This window comes from Mesoplodon densirostris, chromosome 1, assembly GCF_025265405.1.
Source record: "Mesoplodon densirostris isolate mMesDen1 chromosome 1, mMesDen1 primary haplotype, whole genome shotgun sequence".
Lineage (NCBI taxonomy): Eukaryota > Metazoa > Chordata > Mammalia > Artiodactyla > Ziphiidae > Mesoplodon > Mesoplodon densirostris.
Genome location: NC_082661.1, coordinates 230832579 through 230844587, shown reverse-complemented (window position 1 = coordinate 230844587; position 12009 = coordinate 230832579). Strand labels below are relative to the sequence as shown.

At 44.9% G+C, this 12009-nt stretch overlaps 1 protein-coding gene across 2 annotated transcripts in view; it reads right to left on the bottom strand.

Moving 5' to 3' along the window:
* Nucleotides 1-12009, bottom strand: part of ARHGAP10 (Rho GTPase activating protein 10) — a 336361-nt gene that overhangs the window by 20842 nt on the left and 303510 nt on the right. For both annotated transcript variants that reach the window (XM_060116129.1, XM_060116137.1), the window contains one exon: nt 5668-5827. In XM_060116129.1, coding sequence (XP_059972112.1) covers nt 5668-5827 — 160 coding nt within the window. The remainder of the gene's footprint in view (nt 1-5667; nt 5828-12009) is intronic.

Below are 12009 nucleotides of genomic sequence, written 5' to 3'. Positions count from 1 at the left end.
AGGTGGAGGAGAGAGAGAACAGAAAGAAAGAGAGACGAAGGGAAGAGATGAAGACAAGGTTTGCCTATGGCTGCTACCTTATAATGTCTAAGTGTGCCCCCAATTTCACCAAAACCTGTTAAAAATTGTTAAAGGTGATTATTTTTCTGAACTTCAGACAAATCACTCATGGTTTGTTGTCACAGACACAAAGCCAGTTTAAGGGGTACTTTGCTATCTCCCAGCAAAATTCATCAACTCCCTGAAAAGCAATCATGGAACCAAGTCATCTCAAATGCCAAGTAGCTGTCTATGGGAAACCTCTATCCGTTTGCCCAGTTTAAAGGAAGCAAGTTATTATTTCATAGACAAGAATAAAAGTGATCACCAGTGAGCACACACAAAATCTACAGAGGACATGCACAAGGCTGTAAGTGGGCATGGGAGCTTACCGCCTAATGACTTTAACCAACTAGCACCAAGCCTGAGGAGGCAGGTATCTCTGATGCACAACAGAGGCTCAGGGCAGCATCGGGGAGAGACATGTTAGGAACACCTTCACATTCAGGATAGACCAAACCAAGCCAAGCCTCTCACTGGGTGGGAGAGAAGGATCTATTGCCCTCCCAGCCTGCCAGAGCACAAACTGAGTGACATCTCAGGGTACCAACATTCCCAGCTACAAAGAACTATTCTAAGATGCTGTTGCCATCTTGACTATGGACACGTGCTAGCAGGAGGTGCTCCTTTTCATTTGAAATCTGTAGAGGAAGCAGATAACAAGGCCTGGTAACTACTTACAAGAGATTTTCTTTTGTGGTAGAAAACCTAAAAGAATTACTTATCAAGGACCTGCTCCATCATTTAAAAATGAAGAGAAAACTACTTTATTGGGGAAAAAATGACTTTGGAACATTTGAAATACCTTGACCTATGATGTAATGTCCTCCAAGGAGACTGAGCTAGCAATTCTTTACTGGCAATGAAGTCACCCATCACCTTGCTTGAGTGTACAGGTAAGGAATAGCTACAGATTGATTGACTGCAACGAATAATACCCACAAGTCATAAACATCAGCAGAAACCCAAGAAATCCGATTCTGCTGGATTGTTTTCTACCTGTCAGAGACTACAGCTGTATTTACACACTGCCTATAACAGAATATCAGCTGCTGTAGGTTTTCCTGCATAAATTTGCCTTCTGGTAGCTGGGGTCATGGCATTTCTGTACAATAGAGCTACTGGGGTCCTATGTGATCTACATACATTTGGGCTTCATTTTTCAGGACCGAAGATAAGGCAAGTGTAAGTTTTGGAACAGAGAGTCACCACTCTGGATTAAAACCAAGCAGTCCAGGCAGTGCCTCCTTTTTAAGGCTCTGAGAAGAGTTTTAATGACTACACAGCAACTTCGGTTTTATTAAAAGGGCTCTTAATCAGATTTACCCAGATCCTACTATAATCAATACTGTACAGCTGGTATACAGAGATGATGGTTTAAAAAAAAAGAAACAAAAAGATAAAGTACACACAATGAAAACTAAATTTATAAGTGCTAAGGAAATAAAGAAAAACGCTATAAAGAGAAAACGGTGAGATTAATTCTGTGAAATTCCCAAAGAGTTTTAAATTGCCTAAGAGACATTCAATGATACACAGAAAGAAATAAGACTTCCAAAAGAAAAGCATTTTTATAAATGCATAATAATGTAAATGGGTAATAAAATATTTATTAATAACTATGTCAATATCACTAAAAAGTTCAAAGAGTATGAGACCCAATTTTGTCGTCAAGAATTTTATGATCGAGGGCTTCCCTGGTGGCACAGTGGTTAAGAATCCGCCTGCCAATGCAGGGGACACAGGTTCAAGCCCTGGTCCAGGAAGATCCCAAATGCCATGGAGCAACTAAGCTCATGTGCCACAACCACTGAGCCTGTGCTCTAGAGCCCGTGAACCACAACTGCTGAAGCCCACGTGCCACAACTACTGAGCCCACGGGCCATAACTACTGAAGCCCATGTGCCTAAAGCCCGTGCTCCACAACAAGAGAAGCCACCTTAATGAGAAGCCCATGCACCACGACAAAGAGTAGCCCCCGCTCGCTGCAACTAGAGAAAGCCTGTGTGCAGCAACGAAGACCCAACGCAGCCATAAATTAATTAATTAATTAAATCTATTAAAAAATAATTTTATGATCGATCTTGGAGTGAGGGAAAGATTGGATAGTGTTATGCGTCTAATGTTTGTGACCCCCCAAATTTGCATGTTGAAACCCTGCCCCCACCCATGGGATGGTGTTAGGAGGTAGGGCCTTTGGGAGAAAATTAGGGTGCAGTGAGAGTGGAATCCGCATGAATGGGATTAGTGTCCTTCTAAGATCCATGAGAGAGCCTGCTTCCTCTCTCTGCTCTCCATCATGTGAGGATACATGAGAAGTGAGTAGCCTGTATACTGGAAGCAGCCTCCCAGTTCAACCCAGCCAGGCTGACACCCTGACCTTGGACATCCAGCCTCCAAAACTGTGGGAAATAAATTCCTGCTCTTCATAAGCCACTCAATCAAAGTATTTTGGTGATAGCAGCCCAAACTGAATAAGATTGATAGATAAGCAGGCAGGCAGATGGAGACACTGATATAGATACCTAGATAGATGCACACATATACTACTATCAAATAACAATAAAAGGTAAGTACTAACTAGTACTAGAAGGGGATCGTTTTCTAACATCACGTATTGGGTATAGACAGAGGAAGGGATTAGTCCAAACCCTCCAGTAGACTAGAGCCCTAGAGAAGGCTACCTGAAAGTGAAAACTAAATTAGATCCTCAAGACAGGTCAAGATTGTCTTCAGCAGAAAGGAAGGGAGACATTTCAGGCAGAGGGAATCAAAGTTTGCAGGGGGCAGCCAAGGGCTGCTTGAAGACAACAAATACACAATCCTAGGAAGAGAGAAGAGGGGAGGGGAGGGGAGGGAGGGAGGGGAAGGGGAGGGGAGGGAGGGGAGATGAAGGGAGGGGAGGGGAGGGAGGGGAGGGTAGAGGAGATGAAGGGAGGGGAGGGGAGGGAGGGGAGGGAGGGGAGGGTAGAGGAGATGAGGGGGGAGGGTAGAGGAGATGAGGGGGGGGAGGGGAGGGGAGGGAGGGGAGGGTAGAGGAGATGAGGGGGGGAGGGGAGGGGAGGGGAGGGAGGGGAGGGTAGAGGAGATGAGGGGGGGAGGGGAGGGGAGGGGAGGAGGGAGGGAGGGAGGGGAGGGAGGGGAGGGGAGGGGAGGGAGGGGAGGGTAGAGGAGATGAAGGGAGGGGAGGGGAGGAGGGAGGGAGGGAGGGAGGGGAGGGGAGAGGAGATGAAGGGAGGGGAGGGGAGGAGGGAGGGAGGGAGGGAGGGGAGGGGAGAGGAGATGAAGGGAGGGGAGGGGAGGAGGGAGGGAGGGGAGGGGAGAGGAGATGAAGGGAGGGGAGGGGAGGAGGGAGAGAGGGAGGGAGGGGAGGGGAGAGGAGATGAAGGGAGGGGAGGGAGGGGGGAGGGGAGAGGGGAGAGGAGGGGAGGGGAGAGGGGAAAGGAGACAAAAGGAAAGAAAAAAGAAGGAAGCACTGTCACTTCTCCTAACTACACTCCTCAGAGAAGCTGTTTACATCAGCACATGCCTAGAACCATGCGGGGGAGGGGAGGACAGGAGTCTATGTCAGGGTTTGCCAAACTTCATCGGAAAACGTTAGAAATACGCATTTTCAGGCTCTCCCCAATCCTAAGCGTCACTATGGTGTGGGCCCAGCGCCTTGGGCTGCACAAGCCCTGCAGGGGGTCCTCATTGTCCTCCAGTGTGAGATGCGCTCCCGACTTCATGAGAAATCTGCACTGAGATATGCTTACAAGTAAGTCCTTTAAGAGATACACAGGAATTCTATTATATATATGTAAGAGAGAGATGCGTTTTATCCAGTGCCCAGAAAACAAAAAATCAAGCTCTTCAAGTAGCAGGAAGTCTCCATTATAACAAAAATCTCCTTTCCAGACTTCTTTCAACTACTTCTTTTGCCCCTCCCTTTCGGGCCTCTCAAAGGTTGGAGCGCTTTCCATGACATTTTAAAATGTGTATGAATAGGAAGCTGGGGGGATTCACTCCTCATCTGATTTATGACCAAAAATATCAAGCTCTTCATGTTTCAGCCATGGACGTGCTGTGAGCTGAGCACTGCCTGCATCGTGGCTTGGAATGTCACTTCTCCACAGAACCACTGTGGAATAAGAAGCACTGACTAGAATGCTCTCCACTGACTGTGACAGACACTTACTGACAGGAATAATTAGAGACCTGGCTTGTGCTTTAAAACACACACGTGCGCACACACACATACCCCAAATTCCACTGCTACAGTGCCCAGCATTGCAGAGGCTGGGTTCCTATGTTACCACTGTCACTGTTGCTTGTGGCACAAAAGTGAAAGAGTATTTTTATTTTGAAAAAAGAATAGTAAAAATGATAGGCCTGTTTGAGTACTCTGTGGTTTAAACCCACAATACACAGTCTTCAGCATTTAAATATACATATAGGACAATTTTGAGGGGAAAAAAATTCTCATCTGGAGAACGCGTATCCATATGTTGAGTTCCACTTGGATTTTCGGTTAGATTTTCAAAGTCTTCAGGTCACCCCCAAATTTTAGCATACCAAACTTCTCCCAGCCTCTCGTAATACTTAATAAGTTCATAATGAGTTCATGTGAATCCAGCAGTAACTATAAAAAGCCAAGTGATGTGAGAAACACTCTCCAATTCCATTTAAAGTCCCAAGAAGGCCCAGTAGAATGACATCATTATCTATGACTTATTTTAAGCAACTCTGAGTTTTTGAAAACTTTTTTTTTTTAACTTTAAAGACAGGACACCCAAATACTCTCAGGCTGAATTATAGATGTATTTTTGGATGTCATTTGATTGACTAACCAAGTAATGTCATGTAATTATTAGCAGAGTTTTTTTTTTTTTCCCTTTTCTGAGCATCTGTTTGAAATCTGATGCTCCGCACCACCACCACCCTGCATTTACTCCACAGCCTCAGGAAGGAGAGAAAGACAAACCCTCATGTAGTCAAACCAGGTCCATGGTATTTTGTTTGTATTGGTATTATTTGTCCTAATACACCTGAGCTGATCTGTTCATGGTTGGCACTCAACCAAACTGAGAAACTAAGATCAGGTATTTCATCCATCAATTGTCAATTATGCAGGGTGCTATGGAGTAAACAGAGCAGGACACTAGCATAAAGCTTGCAAAAATTCATATAACTAAGATATCATCCAGTAGAAAGCCTTGAAAGCCCACTGATCACAATGCATGCATTTGCATCTTTCTAAAAGTTTGCAATAACTAGTGAGAAAACATCCCAAGCAGGACAATAACAAACTTCCTTTGTGCAACCCCAAACTGCCATGAATTGAACTTAAAACAGATTTGAAATAGCACCTGCCCACCCCTTCCATACTGGGAACACAGACACCCTATTAAAGAAAGGCCTTGTTTTATGGACCCTTCTCCTTTTGGCAGCCCCACTAATTAGAGAACAAAGGTCTTGAGATCTAACGGCTTCAGTATCGACCTGCCACATAAACTTCAAAATGAAGAGCCACTTTCATTTCAGGGCCCTGCTTCCCTCAGCACCAAACAGAAAAGCACGGCTACTTACGCAGTGGATGCCCAGTCCCCAAAGGTACCCCCATCTGCAAGAAGGTGGTTTTTGTCTGGTCCAGGGGGCCCATGGGCAGCGGCAGCCATGGGAGATGGGGAGGAAAATGAGTCCAGGCTGCTGGGAGGAGTGTCCTCCTTAGGAAGATTGGGACGGTCACCTGGGGAGGAGAAAAAGCCATCAACTTTCAAATACTCAGAGGAGAAAAAAAAAACTCCACTAATAACTACATGGTATCACTTGATTAGTCAATCAAATTATATCCAAAATTACATTTACAATGCAGCCTGAGAGTATTTTGGTGCCCTGGCTTTAGGGATTTTGGTGTGTTTTCTTCTGTTTTTAATTTTAACCAAAGATGCTTAAAATAAATTATAGGTAATACAAAGTGAGGAGTGTTTTCCCCACAAGAAAAAACAATAATCAAAATCAGATCAAACGGAAGATGAAAGCCTTAATGGCGGCCACAATGACTTCCTGGTCTCTAAGGAGCACAGTCATAAATCAGTGATAACCTCGAAAACAATCCAGAGCAGTGCACCAGTCCTGCAGGGTCCAGCCTCTAATTTTCTAGTCACATGATGGCCCTTTAAGCCACTGCCAATCACCACCCAGTCATAACAAATTCAACAACTTGAAAGGGACCTTATCTTCTGAGCTGGTGTCTTGGATTACAATTTAATAGCCCAATTTATTAAATCCCGGACACAGAGAAACTTCCATTTCCCAGTGAACATTAGGGAGGATGTTCTACAAGAACCAGACCCCTGCAGTGACTGTAGGGGATGACTTTAAACCCAAATGAAAATGCATTTCTTAAACAGATTGCATGATTTATTCGTTCACGAAGGACCATTCTGTGAAATGCGTTTGTATCATCTGTACACATGATGGGCTTGGGTGGGAAATGCAGAAGGTAGAAAAGCTCAGAAGAGCAGCCGTGTCCCTCGACTGGTCTCCAGCTGCCATCAACACATCTGAACAGCCCGCACTGAAGCTTGGACCCTTCAGCCAAAGTCACAGTCCCCATTAAGTTGTAACTGCTCTGGGGCAGAAACTTTCTATTAAGACAGCACTGGCTTGGCCTTGATTTTATAAATGCTGGGTCACAAGAGTTGCTCAACAAACTGCCATGGCAGATGACACACAATGGAGAGGGTCACACCCCAGCCACAAACAGCTTCCAGCTGATTAAACCTTCATATTTCCTCAGTCCCAAGTCCCGGAAATAGAGGATGTATGAACACCAGGAACAGCGAGGAACGTGCCCTCGGAAAACCATCTTAGATGGATTTCAATTCTGCTAATCATGGAGCACAAGAGCAATCCTGGGCTCTGATGAAGCTAGCTCCCAAGATACTAATCTTGAAAATTGACTGTATAAAATAATTCTTACTTAACTCTGACCTAGCTTACAACTAAGGCTAAAAGAATCTTAGAAGTGGAGATCTGGAAAAGCAGAATTCAGGCCAGGAGGAATGAGAGGGGGTGGTGATGGCTGGAAGAAGGGACCCCTTATAGAAGCAGCTAGGGGGATGCATGATCCTGTGCAGAAGACTGCGGTGAGGGAGTTTTCTGAGCTTTTTCTTTCCTAAGTGCATGGTCAGGGAGAGAGAAACAATGGGGTGAGAGGTGAATGTGATCTCTGTGAGGAGGTCTTCTCCCTGGGCAAAGTGGCTCCACAAAGCCTTGCTCTCTCTCCATTCACAAACACACAGCCCAGAAGACCATATGCTTCCTCTTTCAGCAAAGTTCCTTTTTCTACTGCCTTTCACCACAAACGTATTTAGCTAACTGGAAGAATTCAGCCCCAAAAAGAAGGGCTCATTTTCAGGCAAATGAACCCAAACCCACGGATAGATCTCTATGATTTCCTTTGGAGTGATTTTCGTCCTGGGATACAGTCCACTTTGAAACAAAGGCTGCCTCTCCCCCTGTGCCTGGATAGCTCAATCCATCCAGTTCTTCCTGTAAATGAGACCGGGAGCTCCAGCCTTCCAGGACCCTTCTGTGTGTTGTTCAGTCATCCTGGGCAACAACTCCCTTCAAAACTAAGAAGGTCTCCTATGTAACCCCAGCACAGAGTCTAACGTAAACTCCTGAACGTTTACCTGCATGACAGCTGCCAATTGAGGGCTTGGCTAGAAGTTGCAAAATATGACCAGCTCTTCAGCAGGACAAGATAACCTCCAGAGTGGGTCACATGCTAGCAGCTTCCTGGCTGCAGGAGACTGGATGTTGGCCCTCTGCTCTCTGGGCTGCAGGCCCTGTCTCTGGGGCAGGGCCTGACACAGCAAAGCAGCAAGTGAGAGTCTGGGCCCAGCTATTCCCTGACTCACTCCTACAAGGAGAAACGTGTCAATGAGAAGCTGCTTTGGGGAAGTGGAGCCCAAGGGTCTAAGGTTCCTTTCAAAAGATACCTGAAAGGTTCTCACAACCATATACACTAGCTCATCACCACCCCCTCCAATCCTGTCCCTAAGCAGACTGACACAGCACAAACTGTCACTCAACATATTAAATCACGTGCTAGTAAGAGAATTTCTCCCTTCCTTCCTGCCAAACAGCGGCAATCTGAGCCCTCAGGTGACAAGAATATTGATACAAGGGCATAGGTTTACACAAAGTGATCACATGAAGAGATCTCTCAGCCTGCTTTCCACGTGCACAAAATTCCTCTCTCTCACTGTTCAGGAATGAGCTTATCTACTTGAGAATCACTGCATTTGAGGAAACACTAATATCAGGCACGTAAAGGTTAAATAGTCTAAAATTTTAGTTGACCAAAATTAAATGACTTCCTTTTAACTAGTAGGAAAATAATAAAGCTTTAAAAAATTCTATGTTTGACAATATCAGGAATAAAGATTTTAAATCCTATGAAACTAATTTGTACTTGAGAACTACAGTCCGACACCCTCGTCATTTTTCACCTTTCATTTCTCCAGAGTCACACAACCTCTTTCCCTAGGTGCTACCCTTCAACAGGCATCTCCAGACTCATCACCTGCGAGTAACAGGGTTGATCCGAGTACACGAACAAAAGTGGTGCTGAAGGGCTTTTGTGATGAACAGACTCCAAGATGAGAAACTCACTAGAATACAACTACCACATCTAGAAGAGACAATGACTTCCTCACAACACCCAGCTTAATTCCCACCTCCTCCATAATCTCTTGCCAACCACCTTTTCTGCTTGTTCTCCTTTCTGACGACGGCAGGCAAGCAGAAGTCAAGTTTACATTACACTGTCAATGCTTTCATGACCTGATTTTAGCTCCCCACCTCCGTTATGCATCTTTTTTTTTAATTTTTTAAAATTTTTTTGCAGTACGCGGGCCTCTCACTGTTGTGGCCTCTCCTGTTGCGGAGCACAGGCTCCGGATGCACAGGCTCAGTGGCCATGGCTCACGGGCCTAGCCGCTCCGCGGCATGTGTGATCTTCCCGGACTGGGGCACGAACCCATGTCCCCTGCATTGGCAGGCGGACTCTCAACCACTGCGCCAACAGGGAAGCCCCGTTATGCATCTTTTGAGGGTGGAGACCATGTCTCATCTTGGTAATCCTTAGAGAACATAATGCAGTGCCAGGCAAATCAGGAGGCTTCAGAAAATACTGGCTGTGGACTCACTGCCACAGAAAAGATCATGAAATTGAAAAGCCAGTGCCTCTAGGAATTAAGAAGGAAACAAATCTACAAATCTCAAAGTACTGTTAGAAAATCTGCATGTAGCTTCTGATAATCGTCCTCTCTCCTTTCAAGCCACAAACATCTCTCACCCTCTTTCATCAATTTACTGAGGTTCTACTTATATACTAAGGCACACTGCAGATGCCAAGTTACAAAGGTGAAGAATCAGCCTCTAACCCAAAGGTGCAGAAGACAGTCAGGTAAAGCCAACACAGCAGAAGGTGGTAGGGTGTCAAGTTTTATATCTCACTAAGGCGTCTGGATTTGTGCTACAGGCATTATTGCAGGACTTAAACAAGGAAGTGATACAGATTCAAGAGATATTCAAGTATTACAGTCATCGGACCTCTGTGAATGGTGGTGAAGGGTGAAAGAGGAACCTACCATGACCCTCAAGTTCTTGCTTTAGGTAACCGGGTGAATGTAGAATTATCCATTGAAATAGGGCATGAAAAACAAGAAGCAAGTTGCATGTGGGAGATAATAAGACCAGCTGTAGACATGTTGGGTTCAAGGGGGTAAGAGATCGAGGGGAAGATGTCCAAAGGAGAGCTGGTTATACAGCCCCAGAGCCCTGGAGAGAGATCTGGGATGATTTTATTGAGAGGCATGTGGGTTGAGTTGAAGTCATAGCACTGGATGGAGAGGGCCAAGGAGAAGATATAGAAATGGAAGAGAACCCTGGAGGAACTTCAGTGTAAGGAGCAGCCTTCTCCTTACTGACGGTGGTGGTGGTGGTTATTGCTGCTACTACGGTAAACAGAGAGAAGTGTTATCTTATAAGTATTTAGGTTTCCGGCCCAGACATAGATTCACATAAAAAAGGGACCAGAAAAGTATTCACAAGGACATGCCTTTCATGTCAGCTACTGGATTTCACTATTTAGTCTGATTTCTTTATGACCCTGAGTACATGCACATGTGTTTTGTTTTCATGAAAAGACTAAAGCGATCTTCAATGACTGGCAGAAAACTGAGCAGGAAGAGGGAAAAAGAACTTGATAATTCTACCGCAGTTAACAATACACAGGATGTTTATCTATCTATCTATCTATCTATCTATCTATTTATTTATTTATGGCTGCACTGGGTCTCCGTTGCCGTGCACAGGCTTCTCTCTAGTTGTGGCGAGCAGGGGCTACTTTTCATTGCGGTGCACGGGCTTCTCACTGTGGTGGCTTCTCTTGTTGCGGAGCACGGGCTCTAGGCGCGCAGGCTCAGTAGTTGTGGCACACGGGCCTAGTTGCTCTGTGGCATGTGGGATCTTCCCAGATGAGGGCTTGAACCCATGTCCCCTGCATGGGCAGGGAGACTTAACCACTGCACCACCAGGGAAGCCCTATCTCCTATATTTTAATATGCTGATCAACTTTTACTCTAGATAGTTGAACTTGTTCTGATGATAAGTGCTTCTCTCCACTCACCTTCTGCTCATTTCACTTAAACAGAACCGCTGTTGGAGGGAACGAGGCTCAGAGTTTTCCCTCCCATTTCATTCATTTCTTCTTTGTCCATCTCTCAAATAAACTTCCTAACTGTTAAGACGTCAGAGATGGTTCCCTTTGAATCCATTACCTGCTGTTTTCTACTCAGCCTAGAATGTTTGAGTATGAGCTGAAACCATAGGAGGTTTCTGTTATTCATCAGAGATGAACTGTCTCCACTCATAAGGCTGGTCCATGCTCCCCTCTCTCAAATATCCTGGCTTATGAATTAGAAGAAAGAAAGAAAAAGAAAGGGGACAGAAGAGAATAAAGAAAAAGGAAAAAAAAAAAAAAAGAAAAGAAAGAGAGAAGAGAAGAGAAGGGAAGAGAAGAGAAGAGAAGAAGATCTAATGAATTAGTTAAACTTCTGACAAACTCCGCAGTTACATATTTGGCTAAATAGAAGACAACAGCAGACTCTCTCTGTGGTTCCACTGGCACAGAAATATGCTTCCCGTCAGAATAATCTTAGATTCTTCTAAATATCAACTAGCTAGTCACTAGGATCAAAGAAAGATTTATTGTTATAAGTGCAGAACAAAGTAACTGCACTTGTAACAACACAGTAACACTTTTACAGTAAAGGCCAATCAGGAAATTTCCAGTCAAGATGGCAATGAAATTTTAAATGGAAACCCACCTCTCCTCTCACATATGCCCAACAACAACAGCAATGAAATGACTTTTAAAATAAATTTGCACTTGAAAACTTGTTTCACATCTCTGTGAAACAGAAACAGAAAGGAAATAGTTTCAGAAGTCAGCGGGAGTACAAGCCAAAGTCTACCAGCTCCAGGACTCATCCAAACCAGCAGAACCAACAGACATTTAAATTCTGTGGTATCCTTAGGTCAATATACCTACAATACACCAGGCATGGTTCAGGGGTAGAACCAGGTCCTCCCCATGTGGAACTAGGGGTTGGGAGACACTCCACACTAAATGGAGGCCCAAAATCTGTGACCAAGTTTCCCACTTGCCTGGAAAGTAGATTTGATAAGCCCACCCACTCCCCTCCCCGGGCTGAGAGTTACGTACAGGAATAATAGCTGGTTCTGAACCAAAGCACCTGGTTCAACCTGGTGAGCACAGTGGTCAAGAGCCGGAGAGGGAGTAGACGAAAGAAGGAAGAGAAGGAGGCTCTAAGTCATCCCGACGACAGGTAC